This window comes from Miscanthus floridulus, chromosome 8, assembly GCF_019320115.1.
Source record: "Miscanthus floridulus cultivar M001 chromosome 8, ASM1932011v1, whole genome shotgun sequence".
NCBI classification, from domain to species: Eukaryota; Viridiplantae; Streptophyta; class Magnoliopsida; order Poales; family Poaceae; genus Miscanthus; species Miscanthus floridulus.
Window position 1 is genome coordinate 80,778,818 of NC_089587.1, and position 14,186 is coordinate 80,793,003.

Below are 14,186 nucleotides of genomic sequence, written 5' to 3' on the forward strand. Positions count from 1 at the left end.
ATGTTTGTTTCTATAGGACCTTCTAAAGCTCCTGTCACATCGAATGTTTAGATATATGCATGGAGTATGAAATATAGACTAATTACGAACTAATTACATAACTTACGACTAATTTACGAGATGAATCTTTTAAGCCTAATTAACCTATGATTTGACAACGTTGTGCTACAGTAACATATGCTAATGACATATTAATTAGGCTTAAAAAATCGTCTTAGAAATTAGTCTCCATCTATGTAATTGATTTTGTATTTAATCTATATTTAATGCTCTTTATTAATATCTAAACATTCGATGTGACATGAATTTTAGGAACAAATAAAAAACCAAACACCCCGTATATGTCATACGAGTAGTTCCCTCGTCTAAAAAACACCCGGCCGGCCGGTACGGTAGCTTAGCTTAGTCGTCGCATGTCAACTCAACCGCACCACCGCGCACTTTCGGTACACCAACACCAAACCGCTCAGAATCGCAACTTATTCACTCATCACGTAGGCAGCGCGTGGACTATCAATCCGCAGCAGCGACTGAGAGGCGACGGGCGACGACCGACGGCACAGCGGTGGTTGTGGCGGTTACATTGCAATCGCAACAAGCTGTTACGACGATCGAGCTGCTTGCATGGTGGGTGGCCCGCGGCCGCCCGGTGCTGCAGGTACTGGTAGCAACTCGCAACCTAATCGCCATCGCCAGCCACCTAATGACACACCCAGCATGCAGATGCAGCAGTCCCCTCACCTCTAGGCTCTAGGGACGACTCCTCGCTAACCCCTCGTCGCTTTCTTTCTGGCAGCAAAACGCGCGCGCGTCATTACTGAGATCCGCTACGGGTCGGGGTCGCCGTCGTCCAGCCCTCCTGCAGGTCACACTATTCGCTAACGGCTAACCCTCTTTGCCCTCCTCCTCGCCGTCATCATCGCCTCGCCTCGCCATTACTCCCGTGTCCGGCCACTGTTTGGACTCAACTCTGCTGGAGCCGGCCGGCCGTTCGCCTCTCCCTGTCCTTTTTTACTTCTTTTAATTAATATAATGAATTAAAATAGGGGAATGAATTAGCAGGGGCAACCCAAGGACGACGGCAGAGGGACCGGCCGGACGGCATCGTGATGGCGGAGGTGCCCTGCGTTTCTCTTTAAATTCTTTCTTTAGTGCTTGCCTCCTTTTTCTTAATCTTTTTCCCTGATGAGCGTTGGGCGTATCTTCCTGCAGGTTTCATCCCCTTTCTTTTGCATTTGGCCTCCTGCGTGGGCCACCTCATCATCAGTACCCACCGGCTACCTAGCGAGAGCTAATCCATCCTCCACAAATATCACCTCTAGCTTAATCCTCCTCCAACTCCAACCCACTATTGTTATCTGCCTACCGTCCGTTACCGCTAGCTAGCTAGCTATCATCATTAGCGCGCACAGCTCCTGTTCATCGTTTTCGTTGAGCTCCGCTGCGGCCTCTGGTCCCTTTGCACCTCATCACCTCACCTCGTATTCTGCTCAGTTCATGCCACGCAGCAAGAGCTCATAATACGTTAGTACAGTTAGCTCCTAGCGTTAGGGATTACATGATCTGTATCCTTACCTGAAGCTTGTCATGCACAATTAGTGTTGCTTACTTAGCTTGTATCCAGTTCCAGTGCATGCTTGGCCTTGACACTTGGTGACTGAAGAACAGAGCATCCATCAGCCATGGAGAACGCTGGACGACTAGAGGCGCTCAAGGAAAGAGGCTTCCGCGACGCAGAAACACCAAATGGGGGTCACTCATCTTCGTACCTGCAACACCGACACTCAAGAAGGTTAGCATCAAGCACTCCCTTCTATATTCATTCTGTTTTCTTTTTCTTTTTCTTCAGCAAGCATCATGTCGATAGGCCCTTCAAGCATTGTCAGCATATATTCTGTTTTTTTCTATTCTTTTTTTCAGCAAAAGTGACCATATATTCTTTCTACAAAATGCAGCTCTAGTGGTTTCCATTGACCTTTTTTTTCACCCCCTTGGTGTTACCGTTTTATCCTTATTTGATTGCACAAAATTAAAGTGAGCAGCATGGGGGTTTTCTTATTTCCACTCTCTACAAAAATAAACGTTTTTTTTTGTGCAATGGACCCACTTCAAGTGTTTCCTTCTGTTACTGTGCTCTGTCATTGTCTTCAGCAGATAACTTCAATTCAGGTGATATGTACTGCGAGTAATACTGAAAGTTTCTGTTCTAGGCTTCTTGCAGCCAGAGCGCTCTTCCATTTTCTGTCAGTGAACAATAAGAATCCAGAATAGCAATATAGACAGTTCAGTTGTACTCCCAAAATCATTTTCCAGCACCGTAGAGTAATCCCCCCACCTCCTCCCCTCCCCGCACACCCCCCGCCCCCCCGCCCCCCCCCCCCCCCCCCCCCCCCCCCTCTTCCCGGTGACATAAAAAAAAATCATCTGTTTGCTACTATGTTTCTGGTGCCCTTTGACTGAAAAAGAAAGGATCGATCCATCTCTGTCTGCAAAGTTATTCAGTTTCAGTAGCCTGCCTACCCAAGCTTTCAATTACACTGCAATTCTATGATTCGGTGTCTTTCTAACCTTAGTCAATCGTTGTATTTTCAGTGCTATGAGCACGTCTGTAAATGTTCCTGATGTGTCACCACGACTCTCCGATCACATACCTGTGGGTAATCTAATTTGTCTTTGGTTCTTGCTCATACTTGTCCTGTTCGTCAAACAGTACATGAAAAGATTTCTCCAGCTGATATATTCTTGCTGAAGTTTGCCTTTGCCACACCATTTCATGATTGTACAGGCAGTCAATCGCAGCAAGATGGCCAACAGAAGATATTCACTCAACCTCCCTGAACAATTGCCCGAGCATCGCATCATCACAACTGCAGAGAGAGCTGAAAGAAGTATTTCAAAGGTTAGTTCTGGACACTTAGCAAATTAGTTCATGATCTCGAGGGCCTAGTTGTTTCCAAAAGCTGAATAAAAGCTGTTACAATGCAGGTCTTCCGTCCATACTTTATGAATCACGTTCCTGTTCTTAATAGTTTAGTATATCTATCCCTGATGCCAACAGAATGATGCTTTGTCATATCTAGGGAGAAGTGACAAAAGTCATGAGTTATCATTATGCTTCTTTTTTTCTTAATGATGTACTACTAGTACGTGCTATAGTCAGGAACTGTGTCTCAATTCCAAAGTTTGAACAGCAATTAACAAGAAAGAGAGAGAGAATAGTACAGATTCAAGTACGAATTAATTATGCCTTTTATTTATTGATTCCTGATTTTGTTTTGAATGCAGTCAGTTGCAGATTTGGCCTGGGAGATAGCTGTCCTTGAGGAGGAAGTTGTTCGCAAGGAACTGCACCTGCTGTCCTTGTACAGAGCAGCATTCGATCAGTACCTCGGTGTCTCTCCTCGTGCGTCCGCTCAGGTACAAAACTTGTGGAACACATCAATGTTCAGATGTCATGCTGCATGCTAACGAAACAGTTATGTTATGATCAAATCAGGTGGAGCAGGAATCGCACCGTCAACACAGCAAAAGGACTACTGACGAAGGCACCCTTCGCCTGAAAAACATCAAGGAGTCTGCATCCTACAACCTGCCAACACTCTCAGATTCTAAACGTGTATGAACAGCATCTCTTATCTTCGACCCATCTTTCCAGTATTTACCATCCACTTAGAAAGATCCCACAAACGACACCCCATGCCCTTTTAGCTCTGTTTTTAGTAGCTGGTTCTTCACAACAGAACAGAAAGCATCTGACACAATTCTGATGTTGCTGAAGCATACACAGGAGCTGTCAAGATCATCTTCAGGGCGGTCTAGCCTTGCCAACTTCTTGAGCGCTTCGATCGCTGAATATGTGCCCGAGATCTCGTGCAAGCTTTCAGAGGACATACTAAGGTGCATTTCTGCTGTCTACTGCAAACTTGCAAGCAGGCCATTACAAGAGGCGAATTCTGAGACGGCATCCACACCTTCTTTCTCATCTGCATCGAGTTCTTTTTCTCTCAAGTACCCGGTCGATGGTTGGAGCCCTCGATGCTATTACAATGCCGATGCAACCTCAGATATATATACTTCATCTGATGGGAATAATGGGCAGTACAGTGGGATGATAATTTTCCCAAAGATACATATAGATGAAGACAAATTTGATTATGCCTCTAAAATGCTCGATACTATCAGGTAAGCAACCATGCAAAAAAGATTAGAACATAGGAAGGGGGAAATGCTTGATTTATAGGTGGTATCTTGTATCCCAGATCGCTGATAAAACGGCTGGAGAAGATTGATCCTACAAAGATGGCACATGAAGAGCAACTCTGTTTCTGGATTAACATCCACAATGCTTTGGTTATGCATGTAAGTTCAATATTGTTAACAACTGACAACTTAAAGAATATTCAACTTTAGCCTCAGCATGACGCATAACTAACTACCCTTCTGAAATATTGCAGGCTTTCATGGCCTATGGATTACAGGAAAAACGAATGAAAAGCACTGACTTGATTTTGAAGGTATAGTTACCATACTTTTAACAAATAGTCATTTAATAGTCACACGGGAATCACGTATGAATTTCTCTGACAGTGTTGAGCAATTTGTTCCAGGCTGCATATAATGTGGGTGGACATTCAGTAAATTCCCAAATTATTCAGAACTCAATTCTAGGATGTCAATCCCACCACCCTTCACTGGTATAGCACTTGTCTATATAGAAATCAGCAGTCAGGATTTAAACAAACGAAAAAAAAAAAGTTTCGCATCTAATCACTAACATATTGATGGGCATGAAATTACAGTGGGTTCGCACACTATTTACACCAATGAAAAAATCAGGGAGCTCCATACATCCATATGTGCTTCGTTATTCAGAGCCAATTGCTCACTTTGCTCTTTCGACCGGAGCATTTTCAGATCCACCTGTAAGTTCCACAGCTCTTGCTAGTTTTCCAACATTCCAACCATATGTTTCTTGAGTTATAGTTATTGTTAATGATCTATGCAGGTAAGGCTGTACACAGCCAAGAAATTATACCATCAACTGGAGCAAGCCAGAATCGAGTTCATTCAAGCAAATGTTATGGTCCGGAAGCAGACCATCTTCCTACCCAAAGTTCTCCACTTCTATGCAAAGGATGCTTCCCTAGAGTTGCCTGACCTTGTTGACATAGTATGCGAGAGCATGCCTGAGCTACAGCAAAAAGAGATCAGACAATATCTTAGGAGGAGGATTGACAAGTGTGTCGAGTGGTTGCCCTACAAATCTTCTTTCAGATACACTGTGCACAGGAGTTTGGCTGAGTAGGCACTCTTTTCCTCTATATATGTGCTTGTATGTAAGTGAGGAGCCAAGATTCTAAGAACAATCTGTTGGTGCATGTGTAAAACTGTAAATAGGTAATTGTGATAGTTCTTTCTTAGAGAGGAAAATTATAGCTTATCTTAAATCCAGTTTGTGCTTTACCACACTACTGCGAATTTGTGGATTTCAGTTGAGTGTACCGACAGAAGGAAACCACATGCTTTCATTTTGCTTGCTCTCAGAAAAAATATAGAGATTATATATACTCAAGGTCAAGGATACCAGTTGAAACTTGAAAGAGGACCTTGCATTATCAATTATCATTGCCCAAATATTCAAGAACAATACAACCTGATGGTACAAACAAAAAGATTCACCTGAGAATAAAACATACTACATTGGAACTAGAGACAAGATGAGTACCTAAACTGCAGTAACCAAACCGAATTTCATGGCAAACTTCTTCTGGTTACAGTCTAGCATCTCGCTGAGACTGCAACTCGAGTTCATCTGCTTGAGCACCTTGTGACGGTACTCCAGGCTCCTCTTGAGGCCATGGCGAAAGAACTGGGGATAATCTACCACCTCGCCCATGTCCCGTCCCATTTCCTCGACCAGGAACTTCATCCTTGGCTCCAGGCAATGTTTGATGCTCTTGATGAGAACAGGAGGGTATCCAGCTACCAATGCCGTAACCTGATTCCTGCTGAATCCACAGCTCTGCAGGAACGCTAAATTGGGCCACAGAATCTTATCCACATCTCGCGACAATATATCCGGGAAGCTCATGATCAGCCTTTTGAGATCTGCCCCCTGTAGCCCGACTGCCAACTTGAGGAACTCGGCAGTGGGACGCAGCCGCTTGTCGACACTGTACCCCATGATATACGGCTCCTTGGTGAGGATCTTGCCGATCATGCCTTCCTTGTCGATGCCGAGGCTGACAAGGAAGTCGACGGTCTGCGAGAACTTGGCCTCGATGCTGTAGCTGATGAGGCGCGGGTTGACCATGAGCAGTTTGGCGAGCTGCTTCTCGGAGACGCCGAGCGTCTGGAAGAAGGCGAGGAGCGGGCAGAGCTTCTCCTCGACGCTGTGGAACAGTATCTGGGGGAACTTGGCGATGGCCTGCGCCACCTCCCCGGGCCTGGCCTGCAGCGTGGCGAGGCACTGCACCGTGGGCACGAGCTTGCCGTCCACGGACAGGGTCAGCACCTTGGGGCACTTGGCCACCACGTGCCGCAGCTTCCGGCGCTCCATCTTGACGCACGTCAGGAGGTAGTCCCAGACGCCCGAGGCCTCGCCGGCGTCGAGGCTGTGCAGGTTCCTGCACCGCCTGGACATGCGCGCCACGGCGTCGTCGTCGAACCCGTTCTCCCGCAGCCAATGCGTCAGGCTCTTCCCGCTGCCATCGCTGACGCCGCTGGCCATCGCGACCTTCTCCCCCTGTCGAAAGACCGAAACTCTGTCTGAGATTCAGACGCCACACGATGGCATGGCGCAATAAAGAAACGAGAGAGGTGAATCGTCGAACAACACGCGCGCGCGCATGAGAGTGGTAGCCTACAACATCAGCGGCAGGAATTCTGCGCGCAGAATTGGGAACGAGATGCAGCACGTACGCAATGGGTTGACAAAGGAAACAACAGAAATCACCTTGGTCTTGCACCAGGCCGGTGGCAGAGAGAAGATGAGGGATGCGGACGCGTAGCCGAGGAAGGAGGGGAGGATCCGAAGGATAAGAGAAGATGAAGAGTGGCATCAGCTAAACTGACGCTGCTTATCTGTTGCATTGCGTCCTTTTTTTTTTTTTTTGAGCAACTACCCCAACCAACCAGAAGCTGCACATCCTCAAGGCCCAATGGCAAAATAGGCCCGTAAGAACCATGGGCTGGCCCATGGCTACTGCTATGCAAAGTGCTCACCTAGCGCAATCGAAATGCCTCCCCTAAAAAAAATGGTTGCTCAATCCAATGGGATAATCTTGTTCAACAATTGTAATCACATAAACAAAAGAAATGTGAGCTGAACAACCTTCCTCTTTTCTTATTTTTACTTTTTATACTATCTTTCTAGTGGTTACATAACCTTCTATGGTCAAACACCCCAAGATAGATAAGAGCAAATATAGTAAGGGCTCATTTGATGTGGCTATTGGAGCCTCCGACTTCTCTACTATAGTAGTAGGAGCCGGTGAAGCTCCCAATAACGGCTTCATTGCTCCTAAATTATTAGTTATTCTAACTTTATTGGAAAGTCAAAAGATCTCAAGTTTGATCAAAATTATAGAGAGGATTATAAAGATTTATGACATCAAATAGGTATATTATGATAATATAATTAATGAAAAATCTAATGATACTACTGTCGGTGTTTCGAGTTACCACCGACGAGTAAATTTCTAATATTACGCGTCTGGCTCAGATGGTGTGCTTAGGGGACACGATGTTTATACTGGTTCGGGCAAAAAGTCCCTACGTCCAGTTCATCACTACTGCTCATGTTACTAGCACTGAAAGTTTGTAGTATGGGTTACAAATAGGCGAGAAAGGAAAAGGATCCCAAGTCACTAGTGGAAAGAGTGAACGGGTGCTGAGAGCTCGATCGCTGCTCGACCGTGTGTTCGTGTCGTGTTCTTGTGTATTTATCTTGTGTTTTGATCGGTTCGGGATGATTCGATCGGCCCCCTTCAGGGGACGCCCTGTTTTCCCTTTTATAGGCCAAGAGAATGCACGGGTTACAACGGAGGAAAATGAGAAGAATGAGAGAGAAAGCGAGGAAAGCTTCCACGATCGCCGGGTCCTTCTTCTCCTTCATGCGGGTCTCACCGACCCTGTAGATGTCAACAGGAACAGCTCCACATCGTGGCCCTGTCCGTCACTGGTGCCACGTGCAGGCGTCGTCTGCCGATCATGGCGTTCCATCCTATCTTGGCGGACGTCGTGGTGAACTGACGTGCCTATCACCGTTCGTATGAGGGTTAGGTGGAACAGCACCAGCACGCCGGACGCTGTTCTTGATGTGAACCCTCTGGTATGGCTCGTCATGGCCACAGGTTACATCGAGGTGTGCCAGTCTCTTTCCTGATGTCATGGTCTTGACCCAGGCCCATACGCCTGTACCTAGAGTCGTTGGCGGTGATATGGGTGGTTGAGCGAGACGGAGCCTGCACCCACGGGGTTGGGCGAGGCGGAACCCACCCCCAGAGGTCGGGCGAGGCGGAGATCGTGGCCTCGGGGTCGAGCAAGGTGGAGATCGCGACCTCGAGGTCGGGCGAGGTAGAGCCCGCCCCCAGAGGTCAGACGAGGTGGAGCCTACGGCCTCGGGGTCGGGCGAGGTAGGGCCCTTCCTCAGAGGTCGGGCGAGGCGGAGCCCGCGTGCCTGGTGGTCGGTTGGAGCTATAGTTGTGCTCTTGACTGCTCGGATGAATCAATATTGATGACCATTAGTTCCTTCTCTTCGGGTACCCTAGTATTGGTCCCCGACAGTAGTCTCTGAGCCTGCAGAGGAGTAGAATACTCCTTCGGAGGCTTTTCCAAATGGGAGGACCCTGAGGGCCTTGGCCTTCTTTTGTCGCCCACGGCGTGACCTGGGGACGGTGATTCCCTTTCATCGAGATCAGACCCCTCGGGGGTATAGCCGTGAGATTAGGTGGGTCAGAAAAGGTCTTTCCTAATTTTGACCCCTATGGGGGTCTGCCGTTCTAAGACTGCACGTTCGGTCTTTGTGTGAGTCCAACTTTCCTTGAGCCCTCGCCCGTAGCAAGGGTCCAGTCGAGGATCGGCTCATCTTTGCGATTGTCTTCCCTCAAGCGTTTTTTTCGATAAAAATGGAGGGGTCGAGCTGTGTCATGATTTTTCTCTATGGACGAATTATGTTGCTCAGTGAGCTATTAATGGGCTAGTCCGAGTGCCGAGAGCTCTTTGCCTTTCTTCGAGGAAAAACCATGGATTGTATCTGGCCAAGACTTGAACATGGGCCGAGATGCCCGTGACGCTTGTGCGCCCGGGTTCTGGCTGCTAGCGGGCCCATCCCTTTCCATCCCTCACTCTAAAGGTGCTCAGAGCAGTTTGTCGAACCCATCGATGGGCCAACCTTCGAACTCCTAGGCATAGACGGGTTGTAGGAGGGTTTTCAGCTCTATATCCCTTTTACTTGTGACGGGTCGTGGCCCGTTCAGGGAGGCAAAATGTTTGGCGTGTTTTCTAAGGGGACAGCTATAGGTTGTGTGCGCACGCCCCGCGACGAGTCAAGGTGATAGGTCATGGCAGGCGTGGAGATCTAGGTGGACGGTTGGTTTCCTCGCACTCGTCACCCCTATAAAACAAAAGGGCTAGCCCTCCATGTTTCATACGCACGCCTACATCCCTACCTCCGCAGCCACGCCATTGTCGCCAACACTTAGGTTTCCTGCCTCCGCATCTCCACCACCGTTGAGCCCACATCCATCTGCCCCCACCTCTAATGGATCCGTGGTGCCATTTCGACATCACCTTCCAGCGCATCGAGGGCCTCATCCATCACGGTCTTCTCTACACGTGGACCTCGACCAAGGAGTGGTTGCTGCCCAGCAATGAGGATTTGCCATCACCGCTCGATGGCTACGTGGTGTCGTTCGCCCACTTCCACGAGCATGGGCTCACGACCCCACCCACAAATTCCTTTGGGGGCTGCTGCACTACTACAAGATTGAGCTACAACATCTCAATCCCAATGGGATCCAGCACATGGCGGTGTTCGTCGCGCTATGCAAGGGATTCTTGGGGATTAACCCCACTTTGACTTGTGGAGGCATTTCTTCACCGTCAACCTCTAGAAGAAGAGGGAGAAAAGCGGCAGGCAGGAGCTGCACATGCCGATGGGGTGCGTCGGCATCCAACTTTGGAACAATCGGGTCACACGAGTACCCGTCCATGCGGCTCTCGATGTCTAACAAGGGGTGGCACTCATAGTGGTTCTACCTCAAGAATGACGCCGCTGCCCCTCTGCCGGAGTTCACCGGGCGCCTGATCGAAGAGGCCTCAGAGCAGTGGGGGAAGTTAGGCATCCCGGAAAAGGATAAGAAGATCTGAGACCACATCGCCGCCATCCACATCCTAAAGGAGAATGGCCTGAAGGGGTCAGGCATCATCAGGGATTACCATGCAAGGAGGGTGGCACCGTTGATCGAGGCTTACCACGCAAGGAGGGTGGCACTGAGGGAATGCTCCCTAACTCTGAGATCACACAATACATCAAGGAGGCAATGGAGCCTTTGTGGGATGACATGGGTGCTGCCCTCAACTTCATCTACCCGGTGTCGGGGCATCCTCCGATGCGGCCAGAGCCAGGCTACATTGTCTTTGTAAGTTTCCCTTTCTCTTGCCTTCTCTTCAATTGATTTCCTAACCCCGTGATACTAATTTTAAGAGGGGCAAGACCAGTTGAGGGACCTCATCCTCATGGATCACCCAGCACCGTTGCCAAGGGATTTGGCCATGAGGACGGTGAATCACGCTGAGGGCGAGAGGCTAAGGAAGGCGAAGGAGGACAAGAAGAGGAAGAAGCAACAGAAGCTATAGGTGTATAAACAAGGGGAGGACACCGATGACAATGATGATGACGACGATGGTGATGATGACGAGGTGATGAAGGAAGAAAAATCAGTAGCCGACAATATCGAGTGGGACAACCTAGAGAACGAGGATGTGCTGATAGGTTTTGGTTCATCCTTGCAGGCATTGGGACCCTTCTCGTTCTATGGTGGGGAGGGCATGTTAGGGGAGCTGGCAGGGGCAGGATGTACTGTCGACCTGCCCTAGGAGCCAATAGAGGTGGATGACTCTTCCATCATGCCTGAAGAGCCAAGGCGAACAGGGTGTTCCGCTAGTGTGCCCTAGGAGCTGCCAGGGGTGAGCCCCTCTGCCCAGGAGCAAGGGGTAGGCTCGAAACGGCCTTGTTCCAACGAGGTGGAGCAAAGGTCAGGGGGTTTGCCCCCTAAACACATCTATCGCCCGATGGCGCTGAGGTGAGTTATCAATTCCTCTGTTTTTCCTATTTTAGTCAGATTTTATTATGACATATGTTTTTTGTCCCTTGTAGCATTGGCAGGCTGTGGAATCCTTTAGCACTGGCGCCAAAGAAGAGCATCGCCCTCCAATCGAGACGACAACCATTAGCTGGTGTTGTGCCCATTTTGGGTGGGAGCGGCGCCAGTGTGACCGTGTCATCAGTCGATCAGGAGCTGCCCACGGTGGCGCCTATGCCCTTGATGGGATAGGCGGATGCGGGCATTCAAGGGGTGCCTTCGGAGGTCACGGAGCAGCTGATGATGGCTGTGATACTACTACCGATGGCGGGACAGATGGGGCTACCTACCACGCTCGTGGCACCGCTGTAGGTGGAGGTGGCAGCGACTGTGACAAGATGGGTCACAGCCGGCTACAACCGTGGGTTGTGCCATCGGCGGCCCAAGCGACGGTGCCTGGCGTAGGCCGAATGGAGGGGTCGCTGTCGAGGGTCCCTGGGAGTCATGGTGCTTGGAGAGAGGTTGGCATCTACATCGCTGACCCCTTTTGTCGTCGGAGGGGGCATCCCAGCAGGGACGTCGCAGCAAGAGGGGTCTGCGGCGCTAGGAGCTGGCAAGGAGTCGTCCCTATCCCTAACGTCAGTGGGCAGCGGCTCGCCCACATGGGGCGAGCCCCTACTCTAGTGGCGGATCCACAGGATCCGGTGTCGATGCTTTTACCCTGGATGACGCTGCAGAGAGCATGGAGCAGGAGAGCCTTGACGTAGGGATCATGTCCGTGCTCGAGGCCCTAGAGCACACCGTGGGCGCATTGCATGACATCGTTGTTCCCTTCGGTCAGGTATTGCTTGGTCCTACTTCTTGCCCTTATCTTCCTTTATATACTTTTTGTATCCTGACCATTGTCTTTTTGTAGTCCCTTATAGCTCATAGCCAGGGGAAATCTCGGTTCCTTCGTCAATAGAAGGATACCTGGGACTGTCTCATCGAGGAGGCATAGCTACACGGGGATGTGATAGCTCAACTTGTTGCTGCCCAGCTGAGGGTGGCCGAGTTGACTCCCTTTACCGAGGAGGCAGCCAATCTTCAGTCATGGGTGGCTGAGGCCCGTCAAGATGCTGATGAGGACAAGAAGGCATTTGAGGCCCTATCGGTGAGGTCATAGAAGGATGGTGAAGAAGCCACTAGGGTCAGAAAGGAGGGAGATGAGTTGCTCCAGAAGGATGCCGAGACCCGCCAGTGGATCCTTGACCTTTTGGGCGAGGTTGAGAAGGAAAGGGATCTAAAGCTAGTGGCCAAGGAGAAGCTCGTGGCCCTAGAGAAGAGGGCAAGCCTAGATGCCATGGCGGTCGCTCGGCTACGCAAGGAACGGGATGAGCTGCTCCAAACCACGAAGAGGCTCCGCTCGGAACATGGCGCGGCTCGCGAGGAGCGTGACCAGGCTTTTCGAGAGCGTGATCAGGCCTACCAAGAGCGCGACGACACACAGTAGAAGGTCGGCTCCCTCTAGGCCAAGCTCGAAAGCGCGATGACCTACAAGCTGGAGGCCGAGAGCACTTCTGTTGGGCTCACTGTGGACCTCCCCAGGGTGAGGAGAAATCTTTAGGTGGAGTGTGACGAGCTCAGTATCCTGAGTGCTACCCTTAGAGTGGTCTACGATGACCTTGAGGTGGTGTGGTTAGAGGGGACTAGCTTGCTCGTGGCTTGTGCCATCGAGATCATGGCTTGGGTGCGCCAGGTCGAGAGGAGTGCCCTCTGTGCTGAGGTCAATCAGTCCTTTGTGATTGCTCATTCTTATTATGGGGACAACATCGATTTGAAGGCGATGAGTCATGGCTATGCGCCCGGTTATGAAGTCCATGAGCTAGAGGAGATGGAAACGGCAATGGCTCCCCTTTCGTAGGACATGGCGAACAGATAGAAGGCATAGTTCTCCCCCAGAGGGGCTAGTTAGTTAAATAGGTTGGGAGATCATTTTTGTAATAATTGAACAAGTTCCAACCCTTGTGTTTTGTTCAAACAAGTCTATTCTTTTTATTTCAGTGTGAACAAATTTGTTTTTTCCCTTTTTATGTATAAAAAGGGGTTAATGAGTTCTGACCCTTCCGTTTGTTAAGACCGGAGAGCTCGGGGTGTGAGTGAATAAACTCTGATCATGCTGGTATGGTAGAACCGCCTAATCTAATGCCCCCTAGGAGTGCTCGTCTTCCATTAGACACTAAGCACTCGAAGCAGGTGGTAAGCAATCAGAGTTCCTTTTTCCATCTTTCATCTTTTTGTTCTTACTACGGTGCTAGAATTTAGACAAGCCATATCGGATTTCCCAGCGATTCGTGAATCAATGCCCCTAGCTAGGTACCCCGAAAACACATGCCCCGCTTGTACCCTAGGCACAAGCAGGACCAACCCAACACCCTTCTGTCATAGGGTCTAGGTCCCCATCCAAACTTGGACTCCAAGCCCCTACTCCTAAGTCTCAGACTCAGTGCGGTGCAAGGACCTCCACCATCTCTGCCTCCAATCAGTCGGTTCGGAAAGAGCTAGAACCCACGACAAGAGAGCAATAAGTCTTCCAAGCACCCATACCTAAGTATGTGCTCGGGATAATAAGTCTGTGACTTGCCTAGCATCTTATGCAACGGCTGGTGCTTAACCGACACAGACAGGGAAAGCAGTGTAACCAAGCTATGCCCCACTGCCGCAGGACACAACCTCTTACACCCACCAATACCCAAACCATATCCCTGCCTGGTCACCATTTTTCCTTTCCACCATTTATATTTTCCAAGTGATAATAATACAGTAATATATTTCCTATATCTCGCGAATGACAGGCAATCGCTCGACTTCTACCGGAGTCCTATAGCATAGCAATCTACA

The 14,186-nt window shown here is 49.4% G+C and overlaps 2 protein-coding genes across 8 annotated transcripts; one reads left to right on the plus strand and one right to left on the minus strand.

The window, feature by feature from the left end:
• The first annotated feature begins 1,034 nt into the window (after window positions 1-1,034).
• On the plus strand, window positions 1,035-5,509 carry LOC136472734 (uncharacterized). 6 transcript variants are annotated; one of them, XM_066470439.1, is made up of 13 exons: window positions 1,035-1,118; window positions 1,213-1,565; window positions 1,664-1,792; window positions 2,593-2,653; window positions 2,786-2,899; window positions 3,286-3,417; window positions 3,497-3,616; window positions 3,779-4,182; window positions 4,260-4,359; window positions 4,455-4,514; window positions 4,608-4,694; window positions 4,800-4,922; window positions 5,006-5,509. In XM_066470439.1, the coding sequence occupies exons 3-13, from the start codon at window positions 1,683-1,685 to the stop codon at window positions 5,303-5,305; spliced, it is 1,611 nt and encodes a 536-aa protein (XP_066326536.1). In that variant the 5' UTR covers window positions 1,035-1,118; window positions 1,213-1,565; window positions 1,664-1,682; the 3' UTR covers window positions 5,306-5,509. The 6 variants fall into 6 exon arrangements, with proteins under 6 accessions (XP_066326536.1, XP_066326537.1, XP_066326535.1 ...); XM_066470440.1 differs by having other exon boundaries at window positions 1,213-1,524; window positions 1,625-1,792; window positions 3,788-4,182; XM_066470438.1 differs by having other exon boundaries at window positions 1,213-1,524; window positions 1,631-1,792.
• A 78-nt stretch (window positions 5,510-5,587) lies between these two features.
• Window positions 5,588-7,089, minus strand: LOC136472735 (transcription termination factor MTERF6, chloroplastic/mitochondrial-like). 2 transcript variants are annotated; one of them, XM_066470442.1, is made up of 2 exons: window positions 6,956-7,089; window positions 5,588-6,745 (listed from the first exon to the last, which is right to left on the minus strand). In XM_066470442.1, exon 2 carries the CDS (start codon window positions 6,728-6,730, stop codon window positions 5,726-5,728), a length of 1,005 nt encoding a protein of 334 aa, XP_066326539.1. In that variant the 5' UTR covers window positions 6,731-6,745; window positions 6,956-7,089; the 3' UTR covers window positions 5,588-5,725. The 2 variants fall into 2 exon arrangements, with proteins under 2 accessions (XP_066326539.1, XP_066326540.1); XM_066470443.1 differs by lacking the exon at window positions 6,956-7,089 and adding an exon at window positions 6,867-6,916.
• Window positions 7,090-14,186: the final 7,097 nt, after the last annotated feature.

What these genes read in the sequence shown, in the direction of transcription:
- LOC136472734 (XM_066470439.1), top strand. Translation starts at nt 1,683, where the DNA reads ATGGAGAACGCTGGACGACTAGAGGCGCTCAAGGAAAGAGGCTTCCGC. An exon ending in CAACACCGACACTCAAGAAG is followed by an intron (nt 1,793 to 2,592) that starts GTTAGCATCAAG and finishes TTGTATTTTCAG; the next exon opens with TGCTATGAGCACGTCTGTAA. An exon ending in GACTCTCCGATCACATACCT is followed by an intron (nt 2,654 to 2,785) that starts GTGGGTAATCTA and finishes ATGATTGTACAG; the next exon opens with GCAGTCAATCGCAGCAAGAT.
- LOC136472735 (XM_066470442.1), bottom strand. Translation starts at nt 6,730, where the DNA reads ATGGCCAGCGGCGTCAGCGATGGCAGCGGGAAGAGCCTGACGCATTGG.